Genomic DNA, 21897 nt, shown 5'->3' with positions numbered 1-21897 from the left:
AAAATAGGCATCTATTGGAGGTAGCTCGATCTCTTATGTTCACCATGAATCTACCCAAAGCATATTGGGGAGACGCAATCCTTGCATCTACTTATCTTATCAATAGAATGCCTCTCAAGACCCTTGACTTTATGAGTCCTTTGGCGGTTCTACAAGGCAAGAATTCATATGTTGTTCCACCAAAAGTATTTGGGTGTGTTTGCTTTGTCCATACTAGGACGGCAGGGAAATTGGATCCCAAGGCACTTAAATCTGTGTTTGTTGGGTATTCTCCGACACAGAAATGATACAAGTGTTATCACCCTCCCTCTAGGAAATACATAGTCAGTATGGATGTTACCTTCCGATAAACTAAATCCTACTTCAATACCACCCATTCACCTCTTCTAGGAGAGAATAATGAGCAAGAAGAGGTGATCCCGAATTTTGTGATTCTAAATGACATGGTTCAACTGGAGAGTTTGAGTTCTAGTAGACAGGGGGAGATGTCCAATCAGGAAGAGAGAATTGGTCGTTTGGACAAGCCAAATTTGAGAAGGTATTCGAGGAGAGACAAGGAAAAAGAAGCCATTATGCAGTCTACTCAGAGTCAAGAATCTTCTTCTGGTGACTTACCCAATCAATAATCTTCTCCTGGTGAGTTACCAACAACTCTTAAATGCTCCAATGACTTAGATAAACCTATTGCACAAAGAAAAGGGGTCAGATCTTATACTAAACACCCTATTTCTAACTTTATTTCTTATGAATCCTTGTCTCCTTCCTATAGAGCATTTGCCTTGTCTATTTCCTCTGTGTTTATTCCACAGGATTTGAAGAAAGCTCTTGCAGATCCTAAATGAAAAGGAGCAATGATTGAAGAGATGAAAGCATTGGCTAAAAATGAGACCTGGGAGCTTGTCACTCTCCCACCTGGAAAGAAACTCTTTGGTTGTAAATAGGTGTTCATAGTGAAACACAAAGCTGATGGCACAATTGAACGGTTTAAGGCCAGATTGGTTGCTAAAGGATTCACCCAAACTTATGGAGTGGATTACCAAGAGACATTTGCCCCAGTTGCAAAAATGAACTCAATCAGAGTTCTTTTATCTTGGGCAGCCAACTTGGATTGGGACTTGCAACAGTTTGATGTGAAGAATGCTTTCCTTCATGGAGATTTAAAGGAAGAAGTGTATGGAAATTCCTCCTGGGTTCGCTGATGAGAAGACATAAGGAAAGGTGTGCAGGTTAAAAAAGGCTTTGTATGGGCTAAAACAATCTCCCAGAGCTTGGTTTGACAGGTTTAGCAGAGCCACGATGTCCTTTGGTTACCAACAAACAAATGTTGATGACACTTTGTTTATTAAATATCACAAGGGTAAGATCATCCTTCTTATTGTGTATGTCGATGATATAGTGGTGACAGGTGATGACAAAGGGGAAATGACTAAACTAAAGAGGTTGTTGGCTCAGGAATTTGAAATCAAAGATCTAGGAAAACTGCAATTATTCCTAAGTATCCAGGTGGCTAGATCAGAAAAAAGAATTTTCATCTCCCAAAGAAAGTATATTCTGGATCCTTTGGAAGAAACTGGTATGATGGGGTATAAATCAGCAGAATCTCCTATTGAAAGTAATCACAGGCTAGAAGCAGGAACTGGTGAGTCCGTAGATATTGAAAGATACTAGAGATTGGTAGGAAGGTTGATTTATCTCTCACACACTCGACCGGATATAGCCTATGCTATTAGCTTAGTCAGCCAATTTATGCATGACCCTCACGAGACTCATATGCAGGCTGTACTTCGCATCTTAAGATACTTAAAGTCTGCGCCAGGGAAAGGGCTTCTTTACTCCAAACATGGTCATCTCCGAGTTGAAGCTTTTACACATGCAGATTGGGCAGGATCGCTCGATGACAGGAGATCCACCTCTGGCTACTACATAGTTGTGGGAGGGTACCTTGTCACCTGGAAGAACAAAAAACAAAGTGTTGTTGCTCGGACAAGTGCTGAAGCAGAATACAGAGCAATGGCCTAAGGTGTGTGTGAACTCTTATGGTTGCAGAAGTTATTGAGGGAGTTAAGGTCGTCCGAAAGAGACAAGATAACTTTGTATTGTGACAGTAAAACTGCTATAAGTATAGCACAAAATCCAGTCCAACATGACCAGACGAAACACATTGAAATTGATCGACACTTCATTAAAGAAAAATTAACAGATGGTGTCTTGAGCCTAGTTCATGTGACTTCTACTGGGCAACTTGCAGATGTGTTTACTAAAGGGCTCAACAACAAAATCTACCATAATCTGATTTACAAGTTGGGCATGTGCGACATCTTTGCACCAACTTGAGGGGGAGTGTTGACTTATTTACTGATCATAGCTGATTCTAGGGATATGATTTGATTTGATTAGAATCCTTAATTATCTTTGTAATTATCATTTGATTATTTGCTTCTTGTTTAGATATAATTTTTTGTATATAAATAATCATGTAGACCAATTGTAAAGATTAAGAGCGAAATATACGAATATTCAAAATTTTCTCAAAATTCTTCACTTCACAACTGAGACCGAATGTTGGTGCGTAAATATGTAGGGCCAATTCCAATCGTTGCCAGAGTTGGGCCTGTAGCATATAAAGTACAACCACCACAATGGATGAAGATTCACCCAGTACTTCATGTGAGCAAACTCAAGCCATACTATGCAGATGGGATAGACGATAGCAAAAACAAACCCTCAAGACCTGTCGTTTCACTAGCAGCAGCAATGCATCAAGGCGTTGAAGAAATCTTGGCGGAACAAGTTGTGAAGACCACTAAGCATCCTCCTTATAAAGAATACCTTGTCAAATGGAAAGGCCTAAGCATCAAAGAAACCAGTTGAGAGAAAGAGTCGAACCTCCAACAACATTCGCTGAAGATTGAAGAGTTCCTACAGGCTCAGTCGACGAGGACATCGACCGTTTAAGTGGGGGAGAGTGTTAGGGGTCTAGAATTTTGAGGGACTAAAATGTAATTTTCCCAACATGGGATTTCTTGGAAACGAGATGAGTATAAATTAGTATAAAATAGTAGTATCAAAAGAACCGTGTCAGTTTTTTGTAATTTATTTTCATATAATTATTAAGAGGGGGTGTCACCTCAGACATATTGATGTCTCCTCCCGCCACAGCTCAACTTGTTCCTAAGGCTCTTTAGGGGGGAGTAACTAGTTGGCCACCAGTGAGGACTAGGGCCAGCTGGCCACCGTAGGCCTATCAAGTCCCTGTGTTGTGCCTCCACCCGTTGTAGGCGTTCCCCCTGTCTGCAAGTGGTGTGAGGATCGTTGTGTCGAATTGTGTAATGACTGTTTTGCCCCTGGAATGAAATGAGTAGCCCTTTTATTAAAATCTTTGTGCCTACATGTAATATTTGGGTTGCTTATGCCATTATGCTTGTTAGATGCTGATATCCGCTTGGTATATTTATATATTGCTCGCTTTAATAACATTCTAGCCTCTTGGCTAACCGACATGCTTCGTTGTGCAAATCAACATATAGATACATTGGCTGACTTGCCTTGATAGTGTTTGTTAAATTTGGGTCAAGCCTAACTCACCCCAGAGGCTAGCTCAAGGGGGAGGAGTGCCTTATGGCTCATATAAGGAGCACATTACCCCTTTCCACAACCGATGTGGGATTCAACCCACCCCCTCACGCCCAGAATTTTTCTAGTGCGTGACATATTTATAGGAGGCCCAACATTAGATGGGGAGGCTCTGATACTATGTTAAATTTGGGCCAAGCCTAACTCACCCCAGAAGCTAGCTTAAGGGGGAGGAGTGCCTAGGGCTCATATAAGGAGCACATTACCCCTTTCCACAACCAATGTGGGATTCAACAGTGTTCAAGTCAAGTGCCACACGGTCCCAAGTGAGTGCCCAGTCAAGATTGGCAGCGCAAAATAGCAATACTCTGATTGAATTCATTTCGACAACAGGAGTAAATGTTTCCTGGTAATCCACTCCATAAGTTTGAGTGTATCTCTTGGCAACTAGTCTGGTCTTGAATCTTTCAATTGATCTATCTGCTTTGTGCTTCACGATGAACATCCATTTGCAGCCAACTAGTTTTTTTCCAGGTGGAAGAGACACCAACTCTCAGATCTCATTTTTAGTCAAGACTTTCATTTCTTCAATCATTGCTCCCTTCCACTTGCAATCATTGAGTGCTTCCTTCTAATCCTTCCAATCATGTGAGATAGACACAGAGAAAATAGGCAAGGCAAAAGCTCTATAAGATGGAGACAAAGAATTATAAGAGAGAAAGTTAAAAATAGAGTGTTTTATGCAAGACCTAACTCCTTTTCTTTGAGCAATTGGTTTATTTAGATCATCACTTGGTTCAAGGGTTAGAGATGACACACCATATGGAAAAGAGGAAGATTCATGACATTGAGTAGGCTATACAATAGCTTTTTCTACTTTTATTATGTCTCTTCTTGAGTATCTCCTTAAATCTGGTTTATCCAAACACACAATTGTCTTTTCTTGATCACCAATAATCTCAAAAAAACGACTATCCATGTATTTTATACTATTATCAATTCTCAAAACTTTTATTTTAGTATCAAATTGAATACAAATCATCTTGTGAAAAAATTAAAAACAAGAAAATACTTCACATTTTGTCTTTATCAAATAAACCCAAGCCAAGCAAGTGCAATAATCAATAAAAGTAACAGATGATACACCATATAGAAAAGAGGAAGATTCATGACACTGAGTAGGCTACACAATAGCTTTTTCTGCTTTTGTTATGTCTCTTTTTGAGTATTTTCTTAAATCTGGTTTATCCAAACACCCAATTGTCTTTTCCTGATCACCAATAGTCTCAGAAAAATGGCTATCCATGCATTTTATGCTATTATCAGTTCCCAAAACTTTTATTTTAGTATCAAATTAAATATAAATCATCTTATGAAAAAATTAAAAACAAGAAAATACTTTACATTTTGTCTTTATCAAATAAACCCAAGTCATGCGAGTGCAATAATCAATAAAAGTAACAAACCAACGATTACCAGATAATGAGACAGTCTAAGTAGGTCCCTAAACATTAGAATGGTTAGTCACAAAGGATCGTACTCCTATTGTTACTTAAGGGATAAGACGTTTGTGCATGCTTAGCATACTCACAAGCATCATAAAATAAAGAACCAAATCGAGTCTTGAAAAATAAGTCAAGATAAAGTTTTTCTAAAGCACAGAAAGATGAATGTCCTAGCCATCTATGTCACTGTATGATTTCCTGATTGACATCCATATTTTCTCCGAAAAAGGCCTGAAATGAACTAGAATTTGATTCCCTTTCAATGTACACTAGCCATTGTGCAGTCTACTATTGCAATCCCATTTGCAGTTTGAAGATCCTGAATAACACAATGATCAGTACAGGTAAGGGTCTTAATAAAAGCACCAACTGATAAAAGATTAACAGGAAAATGAAGACTATAGAGAACAGAGGATAGCTTAGTATTTGGAGTACACCAGACAAAACTGGTTCCAGAGATAAGAGTGGAAGAGCCATCGGCTATTCTGATACTATCCTTGTTTAGACATGGAAGGTAATTAAGAAAACCTTTAGAAGAGTTCGACATGTGTCCATTTATACCGGAATCAATAATCCATAAAGCATTACCAAGAGGGGAAGCATTATGAGCAACACTTACATTACCTCCATTAGTCGCTTTCATGTCTGCTATGCTCAGAGTACCAAACAACAATAAAACAACAAATCTAAGCAAAAGAGAAGGCTGCCCAAATAAAGAACCTGTAAAATAATCCAATAAAAGTTGCAAATACCAAGAAGACCTAACTCAACACCAAGATGACCAAGAAGTGGCTGGAAATAGGCCGGAAAAACACCAACAACGCTTGAGGAGAAAGATTCGGCAAAAACAGAAGCTCATGCGCCACTATGTCAGCGTGTGAGGCTCACGCGCTCGAGGATCAGCTACTGGAAGTTGAGGACAGGCCGGTGACACTCCAACGACTCTATTAGTGGTGGCGGTGAGGTAAGAGGAGGCCCGTAGATGCAGTAGTAGCAATTTAGGGAGTTAGGATTCTAAAACTATAAAATTGAAATTGATCCAAATTAAAACCCTAAAAACAGGTTTAAGACTGATACCATGAAAAATTTTAAGAGGAATTTTTTATTCTATTCTAATTGAATTGATCTTACAAGGTTTGGCTATTTATACACAAAGAATCAACTTAATTAGAAATATTTACAATAAATATAGAAAATAAAATCTGTATAATCAATCATAATTATAGAGATCTTCTATGCTGGTCAACAGGTGTGAAGTCTTGTAGCACACTAATGACTTCAAACTGACAACTTACAGCAAGATAACAATGAGCTGTTTGAAGATCTTGATATGTAGGTCAGTTGGAAGTTAAACTATCTTATAGTAAATCATACTGACATTGCATTCTAAGACATTAGTAAGCAGTTTTAAGTCATTTTATGTTTCTTCAACTGATAATTATTAGAAAGCTTTGGAATCAATGTTATAAGGCGAAAGGCAACACTAGGCGAGAGGAGAGAGGTGAAGCAATACCTTTTTGAAGAAGACGCTAAAGCCAAAATATATATATATATATATATTTTAAATATACATATATATACATACAAATACATCTACGAACATCCATATTCAAAAGGGAAAACATATTATTTGCAATAAAAATATACAAAATACATATATTAAAGGCATCTAAAATAAAAAAATATATAAATTAGAATTTTTAAAATTCCAAAATTAAAAACAATATAATGACACTCGTTTAAAATAAATAAGAAAGTAACCTATATTTTATACAAATATTCAATTATAAGCAATAAAACAAAATAAATACATAAAGTAATTACCTAAAATTGTAAAAAAATAAAAAGAAAAAAGTTGTTGTATCACATGTTCAGGTAAAGGATAGAAGATAATGGATTATGGAAGATGAGAAGAAGAGGAAAGCAAAGGAGTAAGAGATAAAAAAAAAAACAAAAAGTAAAAGAAAAAAGGAGAAGAGTCTTGTAGCTAGCCTGGGCTGCATGAGGGAGAGAGGAGAAGAGAAAAAGAAGAAAGAGAGAGGAAGGGTTATTTTCCTATATTAAATCTCTAACTACCCCACTAACAAAGGAAAACTAAAAAGTCAAAAAGAAGTTTAAAATATGCCAAAAGCATTTACTTTTTCTATTAAAAATAAACTTTGTCCACCCAACTTCTTCTTTCTCTTTCTTCTTCTTCTTCTTCTTCTTCTTCCTCCTCCACTTGCTGCTCTAATTTGCACTCATTTAAACAAAAAAAAAAAAAATCAATCTACATGAAAGAGGTGGCGCCTTAAGCGCTGGCACCTGGCGTCTCCCTTCACTGAGGCGAGCATCTCAATGAAGGTGCCTCGCCTGGCCCATGTGAGACGGGGCAATGGCGCCTCGCCTCACTTGGCGCCTTAACAACACTGTTTGGAATAAATCTTACATTACTTGTTAAATTTGGGTCAGACGTAACTCACGCAAAAAGCTAGCTCTAGGAGGAGGATTGCCTATGACTCATATAAAGGGCACATTATCCCTTTCCACAACCAATGTGGGATTCAACACACCCCCACGCCCAAAATTTTACTGGTGCGTGACATATTTATGAGAGGCCCAACATCGGATAGGGAGGCTCTAATACCATGTTAAATTTGGGTCAGGCCTAACTCACTCCAAAAGCTAGTTCTAGGAAGAGGATTGCCTATGGCTCATGTAAGGGGGCACATTACCCCTTTCCACAACCGATGTGGGATTCAACGTTACTGAAAGGAAGCAACAAGACTTGATTTATTCTATATTAACTAGTAACCACAACAAATATTGAGTGTTTCCCGTATGCAAACTAGATAAAATCTAAAGTTGATAGAAGAACAATGTAGGTGATATAGGTCATCTAAGAGTAAGAAGTGAAGTGTAATTTAAGAATAAGAAGTGAAGTGTAATCTCTTGATCTAATATTGAAGCAAAATACAGGGGACAAATTCTTTCTTAAGTAATATGAAAATACCAATTATTAGATGAGGTTAGTCTTAGACCTCATTATCTGCTAGTCAATTAATCATAATAAAATCTCAAATATCTAGAGATCATAAACATACACCCCGTTTATACAGTAGGGAACCCTAATTACATATAAGATTAAGAAACTTTCAAGTCTAATTAGGAATCACAAATAAAATAAAAGTACTAACTTCTAAATAAAATAGCTATTTCCCATATTTTTCCCTAAAATACTTACACCTAAGAGTCCTAAAATCTTTGGAATTTCCCAGGTAAAATATTTTTTGTAAAGAATTTTGAATTATTTAATCTTCCAAATAATTTCTTTGATTAATAAATTAAGATTAGAAATAGATTCATCTTTCTAATATTTTGATGTCAATTTTATGGATAAAATTTAAAAGCGGAGAATTTATTTATTTAGTTTTTTGAATTTACGAAGTTCACTCATAATTGGAAATGGCAAAAAGTCTAAATCCGCCTGAATTATTAGTTGAGGACCAAATAAATCCACTTTCAACTTTTAGCTCAAATTTGCCCTAAACTCTTCATTATTGGCAAATTAAACCAACAAATATTAGAGATTAGCACCTACAACACATACTCCTCTAAAAATAATAAAAAAATTATTAAGTATTATAACAATAAATATAATGTTAAATAATAAAACAGAAAGTTTATATTAAAAATATATATGTAATAATCCTCTCAAAATTAGCCATATACGGAACCCTTGCTACTTCCTCCTTTCCCCAAATCAAACCCAATGCCCAAACTGAACAAATGAAAAAGCTTAGCCTTGTATCCCAAGAAGCATAGGTTTATGTGGAAAAATGGAACCAGACATCGAAAATGAAAGCCAAAGCAGAAAGCATCTCCAGCAAATGATTCTCCACTTCCACTAGATGTTATAACATGAGATTGGATAACATCTACAGGTACCTTGCAAATGCAGCTTGTAATAATCTTTGCAAGCATTTATAGTAGCTGTTTATATATTACAAATGCAGCTTGCGACTTCTTTTTTTTTTTTTTTCTAGTAGTTATTTATGGAAAAGTTTCATTTCAAAATGAAATATAACTCAAGGAATCCCTCAATGATTCATCAATCATTTTGATCTAAGCCTTGGCTAAAATTAACCTTACCAGTCTCATTGGAAGTCCTTTGGAATTATGAAATAATGCTGGGTTGAATGAAATAGAAGCCTGAGCCGCATTGACATGGCCAGTTATTTCATCAATCTGAACTGCTGATTCAGTCTGCACAGAATTGCCATTCTCTTGTCCTGATAGTATCTGGATATCTTTTGGATGATGAAATTTGCATGTTGCTCCAAATTTGCATATCCCAGTCTTCATATAGAACTGTTTAAATGCCATTATAAGCAAGACGACCAAATTAATAATGAGACTTCATCATATGGCTTCCAAAACAAATAGGAATTCATCTTACTGCACATGTGGGTTCAGAGGGTCTCTCTGGTAAGGCAGAAACATCATTGTTTTCCAAGCCATCCTGAAAGTAAAACAAAGCATGTTACTTTGAAACTAATTGGGAAGAACCCATGGAAGAGTTTTCTTATGAAAATTTACGATAATAATACATACCAAAGCCAATTTTTCTGTTGGATGATTAAACTTGCATTTCAAACCATACTTGCATCTGTGAGTTTTTAGAAAGTACTACAAGATGATTGATCAATAATAAATCAGACTTCACGCACCAAAATTCATTTAATGAGAAAAGAAAAGGAGCAATATTTGTAAATGCTACTTACAGGACAATCAGGTTGCCCTAGTCTTTGAGGAAGGGATTCAACTGTAGCAACAGGTGGGACCTAAAAAACAAAGAAAAGAAAAGAAAGATATAGATCATAACAAGGCAACAGCTATGGGCAAACATTTGGATCACCTGCTATGTGAGCAACATTTTTGAAATAATGCAACAACCAGTCTCTTGATTTATATCAATTTATTATTAGAAATTTCAGTTCATGGGATAGTCATAGAATAAAACAATATGTATACATATATAAAGTACAAAAAAGTAACTCAGGGAAGTTTAAAACAGATTTATTTAAAAAGGAACAAAAAAAAAAAGCAATTGAAGGCTAGTTTTCAAACCAAAGCATATAAGAAACCTTGAAGTAAAATTAAGGCAGTATAAACAGATTTTTAACCTTGGTTCCCTAGAATTCAAACTATATTAGACCACCTTAAGAAGCATCAAACAATGGTTTAAGTTCTTACAAAGTGTATTTTATCAGACAACCAACCAATTAATGCCTTATAAAACGTATCAGATTAGTCAAGGACCTTGTTTTATTTGGTTTTTTTGTTTCATTTCGGATTTTTTGTTTAAAGAATTTGTACGCAGAAAGCAAATATCATTTATAGCCAGCAAAATGACTGTTAAGAATAAACATGATCCAGAGTTTCAGAAACTTAGATTATTCAAACAAAAAAAAATATTCAAGAAATTCAACACCTGAATCTAGGAGTACCAGAGAATTTGTACGCTTCTTGGCTTGGTAAATGACTAAATAATGAGATAGTTAAGTGGCAGGTTAACTTAGATGGGAGGCTTTGAAGGACTTCAAACAAATTTATAAACAAGCAAAAAATTGAAATTATCAAAAAGGGTCACTTACAAGTCAGGTTACCCCCCAAAAATGATCAGCACAGGAAATGGGTATATTTAGCATTCTTGGATTGAGAGGTTCAGAAAAAGAAAAAACCTATATATAAATCTCCTTTTGCAAGATCATTGGCATTTGGGAAGTGCTTCACGTCAGTACTCACATTGCTTAGTTGCCTAATAAAAATTTTTGGGAGTTTATAGTTGTCAATGTTGTGCTTATATGAGCTAACATGCGTGACACCTGGCATGTTTGACATATTGAGAAGATTTTTGTAATGCCTAGCTCGTGAATTATGAGCAGGATCTTCCCAATATCTCCACAAGGTAATAAGTAATTGTTTTTACTTCCAGACATAATAGTTAGAAATGTTTTAATGTATCGACAGAGTACTAATGAAATGCAGAAACTAACTTATGCTTCAAAATGTTACAGACTAGTGGTATTGGTTATAAAAATAGATAATAACTGTACTCTTGGATGTACCAGAACTTGAGCAAATACAGGATTAGATGAATGAGAAGAAGAGATATGCCTGAAATATCTTAATCAACCATGCCACCTGCCTACCTCTTTCTACTGCTCAGTAAAATGATACAGTCAATGTCTTTTAATAGAAAATATGCCAAAAACATATTTCAAAAGGTTTAATCACCTAAAATGACTTGAAATTTTACTGAATTTGCAATTATGTTCCATACTTCCTAGATAGGAAAATCTAGCCTGCACGTCAATCATGGAGTGTAATCATAGTCAAGCCACCCAAATTCATTACTTTCATGTCAAAACGACTTGAGAAGCAATAAGATCATTGCTCTATCAACAATAAGCACATTCTTATGTTGTATATTCTTATAAAAAAACACATTGAGATTTTATTTTACATATATGTGGATTCCCATAATTATATGACTTACTTTAGTTTTCTCATATAGCCATGATGTTGTGGTACTGGGTCACAGATCATATCACGTCACGTGACAATTGAAAGGAGCTCATTTGCGTGAGCTCTTAACACCTCAGACTCGTTAAGAGATTGTTCTTAAATCTCTATGTATTTATAATTAATCTACTTATTTATTGAATAAAGAGAAATCCCTTATATAGGAGGCTCACACAACCTTAGTACTCCTAGTTAAATTACAAGTCTAATACAAGCTATTATTGGATAAGAAATTACTAAGATAAAATTATACATATTTGTTAAGCAACAACTAGATTCATGCAATCTATTTGTTGCAAATAAATTATAATCTTAGTTGATTGACTTCTTCAAATTTGAATTTTATTTAAGAATGGATTTGGTTTATCCATTATCCATGGGAAGGAAAAGATCAGTGGTAGAATATGCAGCTTGAAAATAATTGATAGACTCTCATATAACTTTGGATGTAGAACAGTCTTGCTAATTGACTAATACTTTCCAAACGTAGGTGCTCGATCCAAAAGAAACAACTTTTTGCCCCTTATTGTAATACTCTTTCATGCGTCATGTGGCTGCTATAAATGTATCTGAATTTCACTCAAACTAAATCATGTTCTTTTAAAGCATGTTCTAATGCTGCCTCCACTCTTGTCGATCCCAAAATGTACGATAATGGTGGGTATTTGTACCATCATACTAGCAAAAGTCAAATTTAGCATATTGGGGCACCATAGGTACTTCCATCCTCTCATTAGTTTGTTAACTAAAATTTTGTTGGCTGCTATCCGATCTATCTTGCTTTCAGTTCGTCTTGTGTCGAAGGCTTGAAGTAACTCAGAAATTTGCTGAGTTAAGTCATCGAAACATGCATTGAATTGTTGTATGAAAAATTTCAGCTTCTCTTCTAAATTTGTAAGATCACCCATGACGACCGGCTCTGATATGAATTTGTTGTGTTCCCAAGTCAAAGATTGTGTTGCAAGACGACTAATAGAGAAGGAGCTCATTAAATAAACCTCTTTAACACCTCAGACTTATTAAGAGTGAGTCTTAAATCTCATTTTGTTTATAATTGAAAAATTTTGGAAAAATTTAGAATATTCTTGTATTTCACTCTTAATCTTTACAATTGGTTTACATTACTATTTATACACAAACAATTATATGTAAACAGGAAGTAAATAATCAAATAATAATTACAGAGATAATTAAGGATCCTGAAGAATTTTAGAAAAATTTTGAGTATTTTTATATTTCACTCTTAATCTTTACAATTGGTCTACATGACTATTTATACACAGAGAATTATATCTAAACAGGAAGTAAATAATCAAATAATAATTACAGAGATAATTAAGGATCCTAATCAGATCAAATCAAATCTCTAGAATCAGCTAGGATTAGTTAAATAAGTCAACACTCCCCCTCAAGTTGGTGCGAAGATGTCACACATGCCCAACTTGCAAATCAGATTATGGTAGATCTTGTTGTTAAGCCCTTTAGTAAACACATCCGCAAGTTGCCCCGTAGAAGTCACATGAACTAGGCTCAAGACACCGTCTGTTAATTTTTCTTTAATGAAGTATCGATCAATTTCAATGTGCTTGGTTCGGTCATGTTGGACTGGATTTTGTGCTATACTTATAGCAGCTTTATTGTCACAATACAAAGTTATCTTGTCTCTCTCGGATAATCTCAACTCTTCCAATAACTTCTGTAACCATAAGAGTTCACATACTCCTTGGGCCATTGCTCTGTATTCTGCTTCCGCACTTAACCGAGCAACAACACTTTGTTTTTTGCTCCTCCAGGTGACAAGGTTCCCCCCCCACAACTGTGCAGTAGCCAGAGGTGGATCTCCTGTCATCGAGAGATCCTGCCCAATCTGCATCTGTAAAAGTTTCAATTCGGAGATGACCATGTTTGGAGTAAAGAAGCCCTTTCCCTGGCGCAGACTTTAGGTATCTCAAGATGCGAAGTACAGCTTGCATATGAGTCTCGCGAGGGTCATGCATGAATTGGCTGACTAAGCTAACAGCATAGGCTATATCTGGTCGAGTGTGTGGGAGATAAATCAACCTTCCTACCAATCTCTGATATCTTCCAATATCCACGAACTCACTAGTTCCTGCTTTCAGCTTGTGATTACTTTCAATGGGAGATTCTGCTGGTTTACACCCCATCATACCAGTTTCTTCCAAAAGATCTAGAATGTACTTTCTTTGGGAGATGAAAATTCCTTTTTCTGATCTAGCCACCTCGATACCTAGAAAATATTGCAGTTTTCCCAGATCTTTGATTTCAAATTCCTGGGCCAACAACCTCTTTAGTTGAGCCATTTCGTCTTTGTCATCACCTGTCAGCACTATATCATCAACATACACAATAAGAAGGGTGATCTTACCCTTATGATGTTTGATAAACAGAGTGTGATCAGCATTGCTTTGTTGGTAACCAAAGGACATCATGGCTCTGCTAAACCTGTCAAACCAAGCTCTGGGAGATTGTTTTAACCCATACAAAGCCTTTTTTAACCTGCACACCTTTCCTTGTGTCTTCTCATCAGCGAACCCAGGAGGAATTTCCATGAACACTTCTTTCTCTAAATCTCCATGGAGGAAAGCATTCTTCACATCAAACTGTTGCAAGTCCCAGTCCAAGTTGGCTGCGCAAGATAACAAAACTCTGATTGAGTTCATTTTTGCAACTGGGGCAAATGTCTCTTGGTAATCCACTCCATAGGTTTGGGTGAATCCTTTAGCAACCAATCTGGCCTTAAACCGTTCAATTGTGCCATCAGCTTTGTGTTTCACTGTGAACACCCATTTACACCCAACGAGTTTCTTCTCAAGTGGGAGAGTGACAAGCTCCCAAGTCTCATTTTTAGCCAATGCTTTCATCTCTTCAATCATTGCTTTCTTCCATTTAGGATCTGCAAGAGCTTTCTTCCAATCCTGTGGAATAGACACAGAGGAAATAGACAAGGCAAAGGCTCTATAGGAAGGAGATAAAGATTCATAAGAAACAAAGTTAGAAATAGGGTGTTTAGTGCAAGATCTGACCCCTTTTCTTTGTGCAATAGGTTTATCTAAGTCATTGAAACATTCAAGAGTTGTGGGTAACTCACCAGAAGAAAGAGTTGTGGGTAACTCACCAGGAGAAGATTCTTGACTCTGAGTAGACTGCATAATGGCTTCTTCTGCCTTATCTCTCCTTGAATACCTTCTCAAATCTGGCTTGTCCAAACGACCAGTTCTCTCTCCCTGATTGGACATCTCCCCCTGTCTACTAGAACTCAAACTTTCTAGTTGAACCATATCATTCAGAATCACAGAATTCGGGATCACCTCTTCTTGTTCATTATTCTCTCCCTGAAGAGGTGAGTGGGTGGTACTGAAGTACGGTTCAGTTTCTCGAAAGGTAACATCCATACTAACGAAGTATTTCCTAGAGGGAGGATGATAACACTTGTATCCCTTCTGTGTTGGAGAATACCCAACAAACACACATTTAAGGGCCTTAGGATCCAGTTTTCCTACCGTCCTAGTATGGACAAAGCAAACACACCCAAATACTTTTGGTGGAACAACGTATGAATTCTTCCCTTATAGAGCCGTCAAAGGACTCATAAAGTTAAGGGTCTTGAGAGGCATTCTATTGATAAGATAAGCAGATATAAGTATTGCATCTCCCCAATATGTTTTGGGTAGATTCATGGTGAACATAAGAGATCGAGCTACCTCCAATAGATGTCTATTTTTCCTCTCAGCAACGCCATTTTGAGCACTAGTATAAGGACAACTAGTCTGGTGTATTATCCCATTACTCTCCAAATAAGCAGAAAAGCTACTATCCATGTATTCTCTTCTATTGTCAGTTCTCAAAATTTTCACCTTAGTATCAAATTGAGTACAAACCATCTTATGAAAGGATTGAAAACAAGAAAAGACATCACTTTTAGCTTTAATCAAATAGACCCAAGTCATTCGAGTGCAACAATCAATAAAGGTGACAAACCATCGATTACCAGATAAGGAGACCGTTTGAGTAGGCCCCCAAACATCAGAATGAATAGTTGCAAAAGGAATTTGACTTTTATTATGACTCAAAGGATAGGATGTTCTAGTGTGTTTAGCATACTCACAAGCATCACAACATAAAGAGCCAAACTGGGTTTTAGCAAACAAATCAGGATAAAGTTTTTCTAAAACAAAAAATGATGGATGCCCTAACCGCCGGTGCCACTGTATTATTTCCTGATTGACATCCTTATTTTCTCCAAAACAGGCTTGAGATATCGAAGAAGCCGGATCACCCTCCAACATGTATAAGCCATCATGCAGCCTACCATTGCCAATCATCTTCCCTGTGCGAAGATCCTGAATAACACAATGATCAGTAAAGAATTCAATTTTACAGTTAAGAGCATTGGTGATAGCACTGACAGATAAAAGGTTGACAGGAAAGTGGGGAACATGAAGGACAGATGATAATTTAATGTTGGATGTGCAAATAACAGAACCTGTTCCGGATATGGGAGTAAAAGAGCCATCAGCAATTCTGACACTATCTTTGGTTAGAGAAGGAGAATAATTGAGAAAGCCTTTATAAGAGCCTGTCATATGTCTATTCGCACCAGAATCGATAATCCATGGAACATTATTAAAAGAGGAAGCATTACCTGACTTTACAAAGTTAGATGTAGCACCAGAAGATGAAGAGGTGTCAATATGAGACAAGAGGCGCTTGAGACTCTGAAGTTCATTAGGGGAAAGGAACTCAGTCGTTGTTGTCTCCTTAAAGGGCTCCTCCACAGTTTCTGCTAACTTAGCTTAATTTCTAGAGGTACCTCGTTTTCCTCCACGACCTCTAGTGGGACGACCATGTAACTTCCAACAAGTCTCTTTGGTATGCCTTGGTTTTCCACAATAGTCACAGTGTAAGTGATCTTTCTCAAAAGTAGGAGGCTGTGGTGTGCTCAAACTGGTAGTCAACCCAGCCTTTTCAACTGGTGCAGTATGGAGCATAGCATGTCGACGACTTTCCTCTTGTTGAACATGGGCATGGGCCTCTTCTAGAGAAGGAAAAGGATTTCTTCCCAACACTTGGACCCGAATTGGATCATATTCGTTATTCAACCCTGCAAGAAAATCATACCCGCTCCTTTTTAATCATTTTTCGAAATTTGACTGCATCTCCAGTGCAATCTGCCTGGAAGTCTTGATAGTAATCAAGCTCCAGCCATAAGCCACATAACTCAGAATAAAATTGAGAGATAGTCATTTCTCCTTGCTTAGTACCATGAATCTTATTCCGAATATCATAAATTTGGGCATCATTCCCAATCTTGGAATAAGTTAAGGACAAAGCTTTCCATATCTTTACAGCAGTATCAATTAACAAATAGGACTTAGAGATATGAGGTTGCATAGAGTTCAGTAACCATGTCATAACAAGACAATTATCCGAGTCCCATTGAGGGAAATCTGGATCACTCTCATCAGGTTGCTTTTTATTACCAGTGACATAACCCTGCAGTCCTCTAGCCTTGATAAACAACAAACAAGACCTTGACCAAGCAAGATAATTGGTTCCATCAAGTTTTATAGGACTAATTTGCAAGGAAGGATTATCAGAGTTAGGAATCGAGACCCTTTTACCTTCTGCCATAGTAAAGATTTATGAACAGTGAAAGAATAGGAGGTACCCAAGGTTGTACACACAAGAAAGCCCAATTGATTCACCAAAAGACCGGGTAACAGCACGGGAGAGCCAGAAAGATGGTCGGAATCGTCGCCGGAGTGATCTGAGCGGCGAAACAGTGACAGACGATGGATCACACGCCAGGAAGCGACGGGTCACGCGCCGGGAAAGGGTGGCGCGTGAGCCTCACGCGCAGGCTTTTCCGATGTCGGAGCTGGTCGATCGGCCGGCGGCAGTCCGGCGGTTCTCCTGGTGCCGGCGGTGAGAGAAAAAGAGGCTCCTAGATGGGTTAGTACCAAAATTGGTAGATCTAGGGTTTCGAAACCCTAAAAATGAAAAATTGAATTTGGACCCAAAAAATCAGAAAAAAGCTCTGATACCATGAAGAATTTTGGGAAAATTTTGAGTATTTTTATATTTCACTCTTAATCTTTACAATTGGTCTACAAGACTATTTATACACAGAGAATCATATCTAAACAGGAAGTAAATAATCAAATAATAATTAGAGAGATAATTAAGGATCCTAATCAGATCAAATCAAATCTCTAGAATCAGCTAGGATTAGTTAAATAAGTCAACAGATCCTAATCAAATCAAATCATATCCCTAGAATCAGTTAGGATCAGCAAATAAGTTAACACTCCCCCTCAAGTTAGTGCAAAGATGTCGCACATGCCCAACTTGCAAATCAGATTATAGTAGATCTTGTTTATGAGCCCTTTAGTAAACACATCCGCAAGTTGCCCAGTAGAAGTTACATGAACTAGGCTCAAGACACCGTCTGTTAATTTTTCTTTAATGAAGTGTCAATCAATTTTAATGTGTTTCGTCTGGTCATGTTGGACTGAATTTTGTGCTATACTTATAGCAGCTTTATTGTCACAATACAAAGTTATCTTGTCTCTCTCGGGCAACCTCAACTCTGTCAATAACTTCTGCAACCATAAGAGTACACACACACCTTAGGCCATTGCTCTGTATTCTGCTTCAACACTTGTTGAGCAATAACACTTTGTTTTTTGCTCTTCCAGGTGACAAGGTACCCTCCCACAACTATGCAGTAGCCAGAGGTGGATCTCCTGTCATTGAGAGATCCTGCCCAATCTGCATCTGTAAAAGCTTCAACTCGAAGGTGACCATGTTTTGAGTAAAGAAGCCATTTCCCTAGCGCAGACTTTAAGTATCTCAAGATGTGAAGTACAGCCTGCATATGAGTCTCGCGAGGGTCATGCATAAATTGGCTGACTAAGCTAACAGCATAGGCTATATCCAGTCGAGTGTGTGAGAGATAAATCAACCTTCCTACGATCTCTAGTATCTTCCAATATCCACGGACTCACCAGTTCCTGCTTCCAGCTTGTGATTACTTTCAATGGGAGATTCTACTGGTTTACACCCCATCATACCAGTTTCTTCCAAAGGATCTAGAATGTACTTTCTTTGGGAGATGAAAATTCCTTTTTCTGATCTAGCCACCTTGAAACTTAGGAAATATTGCAGTTTTCCCAGATCTTTGATTTCAAATTCCTGAGTCAACAACCTCTTTAGTTTAGCCATTTCCTCTTTGTCATCACCTGTCACCACTATATCATCAACATACACAATAAGAAGGGTGATCTTACCCTTGTGATATTTAATAAACAGAGTGTGATCAGCATTGCTTTGTTGGTAACCAAAGGACATCGTGGCTCTGCTAAACCTGTCAAACCAAGCTCTGGGAGATTGTTTTAGCCCATACAAAGCCTTTTTTAACCTGCACACCTTTCCTTGTGTCTTCTCATCAGCGAACCCAAGAGGAATTTCCATGAACACTTCTTCCTCTAAATCTCCATCGAGGAAAGCATTCTTCACATCAAACTGTTGCAAGTGCTAGGCCAAGTTGGCTGCGCAAGATAACAGAACTCTGATTGAGTTCATTTTTGCAACTGGGGCAAATGTCTCTTGGTAATCCACTCCATAGGTTTGTGTGAATCCTTTAGCAACCAATCTAGCCTTAAATCATTCAATTGTGCCATCAGCTTTGTGTTTCACTGTAAACACCCATTTACAGCCAACGAGTTTCTTCCCAGGTGGGAGAGTGACAAGCTCTCAAGTCTCATTTTTAGCCAATGCTTTCATCTCTTCAATCATTACTTCCTTCCATTTAGGATCTACAAGAGCTTTCTTCCAATCCTGTAGAATAGACACAGAGGAAATAGACAAGGCAAAGGCTCTATAGGAAGAAGACAAGGATTCATAAGAAACAAAGTTAGGAATAGGGTGTTTAGTACAAGATCTAACCCCTTTTTCTTTGTGCAATAGGTTTATCTAAGTCATGAGAGTATTCAAGAGTTGTAGATAACTCACTAGAAGAAGATTCTTGACTGGGTAACTCACTAGAAGAAGATTCTTGACTCTGAGTAGACTGTATAATGGCTTCTTCTGCCTTGTCTATCCTCGAATACTTTCTCAAATCTGGCTTGTCCAAACGACCAATTCTCTCTCCTTGATTGGACATCTCTCCATGTCTACTAGAACTCAAACTCTCTAGTTAAGCCATATCATTCAAAATCACCGAATTCGGGATCACCTCTTGTTCATGATTCTCCCCTTGAAGAGGTGAGTGGGTGGTCTGAAGTAAGGTTCAATTTTTCAGAAAGTAACATCCATACTGACTAAATATTTTCTAGAGCGAGGGTGATAACACTTGTATCCCTTCTGTGTCGAAGAATACCAAACAAACACACATTTAAGGGTCTTGGGATCCAATTTCCTTGCCGTCCTAGTATGAACAAAGCAAACACACCCAAATACTTTTGGTGAAACAACGTATGAATTCTTCCCTTGTAGAACCTCCAAATGACTCATAAAATCAAGGGTCTTGAGAGGCATTCTATTGATAAGATAAGCAGATACAAGAATTGCATCTCCCCAATATGCTTTGGGTAGATTCATGGTGAACATAAGAGATCGAGCTACCTCCAATAGATGCCTATTTTTCCTCTCAGCAACACCATTTTGAACACTAGTATAAGGACAACTAGTCTGGTATACTATCCCATTACTCTCTAAATAAGCAGAAAAGTTACTATCCATGTATTATCTTCCATTGTCAGTTCTCAAATTTTTCACCTTAGTATCAAATTGAGTACAAACCATTTATGAAAGGATTGAAAACAAGAAAAGACATCACTTTTAGCTTTAATCAAATAGACCCAAGTCATTCGAGTGCAACAATTAATAAAAGTGACAAATCATCGATTACCAGACGAGGAGACAGTTTGAGTAGACTCCCAAATATCAGAATGAATAGTCGCAAATTTTTACAGTTAAGGGCATTGGTGATAGCACTGACTGATAATAGGTTGACAAGAAAGTGGGGAATATGAAGGACAGATGATAATTTAATGTTGGATGTGCAAATAACAAAACCTGTTCCGGATATGGGAGTAAACAAGCCATCAGCAATTCTGACACTATCTTTGGTTAAAGAAAGAAAATAATTGAGAAAGCCTTTAGAAGAGCCTGTCATGTGTCTATTCGCACCAAAATCGATAATCCATAGAACATTATTAAGAGATGAAGCATTACCTGACTTTACAAAGTTAGATGTGGCACCGGAGGATGAGTAATCAGAGTTAGGAATCAAGATCCTTTTACCTTCTGCCATCGAGACCCTTTTACCTTTTGCCATGGTAAAGATTTATGAATCATGAAAGAATAGGAGGTACCCAAGGTTGTACACACAAGAGAGCCCAATCGATTCACCAAAAGATTGGTTAGCAGCACGGGAAAGCCGGAAAGATGGTCAGAATCGTCGCCGGAGTGATCGAAGTGGCAAAGCAACGTTAGACAATGGGACACGCGCGGGCTTTTCTAGCGTCGGAGCTGAGCAATCGATCGGTAATAGTCCGACGATTCTCCTGGTGCTAGCGGTGAGAGGAAGAAAGGCTCCTAGATGAGTTAGTACCAAAAAAGGTAGATCTAGGGTTCTGAAACCCTAAAAAGGAAAATTTGAATTTGAACCCTAAAATCAGGGAAAGGCTCTGATACCATGAAGAATTTTGAGAAAATTTAGAGTATTCTTGTATTTCACTCTTAATCTTTACAATTGGTTTACATTACTATTTATACACAAAGAATTATATCTAAACAAGAAGTAAATAATCAAATAAGAATTACAGAGATAATTAAGGATCCTAATGAAATCAAATCATATCCCTAGAATCAGTTAGGATCAGCAAATAAGTCAACAATAATTAATATGCTTGTTTTATTAAATAAAGAGAAACCCCTTATAGAGTGTAGGTTTATACAATCATAGCACCCCTAATTAAAGTAAAAGTATAATACAAGCTATTATTGGATAAAAAATTGGTGGGATAAGATGATAGAAATTTGATAAGAAATTACTAGATAAATGCAAATCATATGTTGCAAATAAATTATAATCTTAGTTGACAGAGTTCAAAATTCAAATTCCATTTAAGAATGGATTAGGTCTATCCATTATCATAACAAATGGCTTTAGATAAATTAATGGAGCAGCTGTTAGTTATAAGTTTTTAGCCCTCCTGTCACCTTG

General features: G+C 37.2%; 2 protein-coding genes across 6 annotated transcripts in view; both read right to left on the bottom strand.

Annotated features, from left to right (window-relative positions):
- LOC110603762 (zinc finger CCCH domain-containing protein 37-like) overlaps window positions 1-21897 on the bottom strand; it is a 40612-nt gene that overhangs the window by 11404 nt on the left and 7311 nt on the right. For all 5 annotated transcript variants that reach the window (XR_006349066.1, XR_006349065.1, XR_006349067.1 and 2 more), the window contains exons 3-6: window positions 9842-9901; window positions 9672-9746; window positions 9517-9579; window positions 9210-9428 (exon numbers count right to left, since the gene is read on the bottom strand). Coding sequence is in view for 2 of the 5 variants with exons in the window: in XM_043952145.1 (XP_043808080.1) it covers window positions 9210-9428; window positions 9517-9579; window positions 9672-9746; window positions 9842-9901 (417 nt within the window). In the remaining 3 variants the exon portion in view is untranslated. The remainder of the gene's footprint in view (window positions 1-9209; window positions 9429-9516; window positions 9580-9671; window positions 9747-9841; window positions 9902-21897) is intronic.
- Window positions 16204-17780, bottom strand: LOC110603764. The gene is made up of 2 exons (XM_021741657.2): window positions 17288-17780; window positions 16204-16767 (listed from the first exon to the last, which is right to left on the bottom strand). The coding sequence occupies exons 1-2, from the start codon at window positions 17295-17297 to the stop codon at window positions 16460-16462; spliced, it is 318 nt and encodes a 105-aa protein (XP_021597349.1). The 5' UTR covers window positions 17298-17780; the 3' UTR covers window positions 16204-16459.

Source organism: Manihot esculenta, chromosome 16, assembly GCF_001659605.2.
Source record: "Manihot esculenta cultivar AM560-2 chromosome 16, M.esculenta_v8, whole genome shotgun sequence".
NCBI classification, from domain to species: Eukaryota; Viridiplantae; Streptophyta; class Magnoliopsida; order Malpighiales; family Euphorbiaceae; genus Manihot; species Manihot esculenta.
The sequence above is the reverse complement of the archived record's forward strand: the minus strand, read 5'-3'. Positions and strand labels throughout refer to the sequence as shown.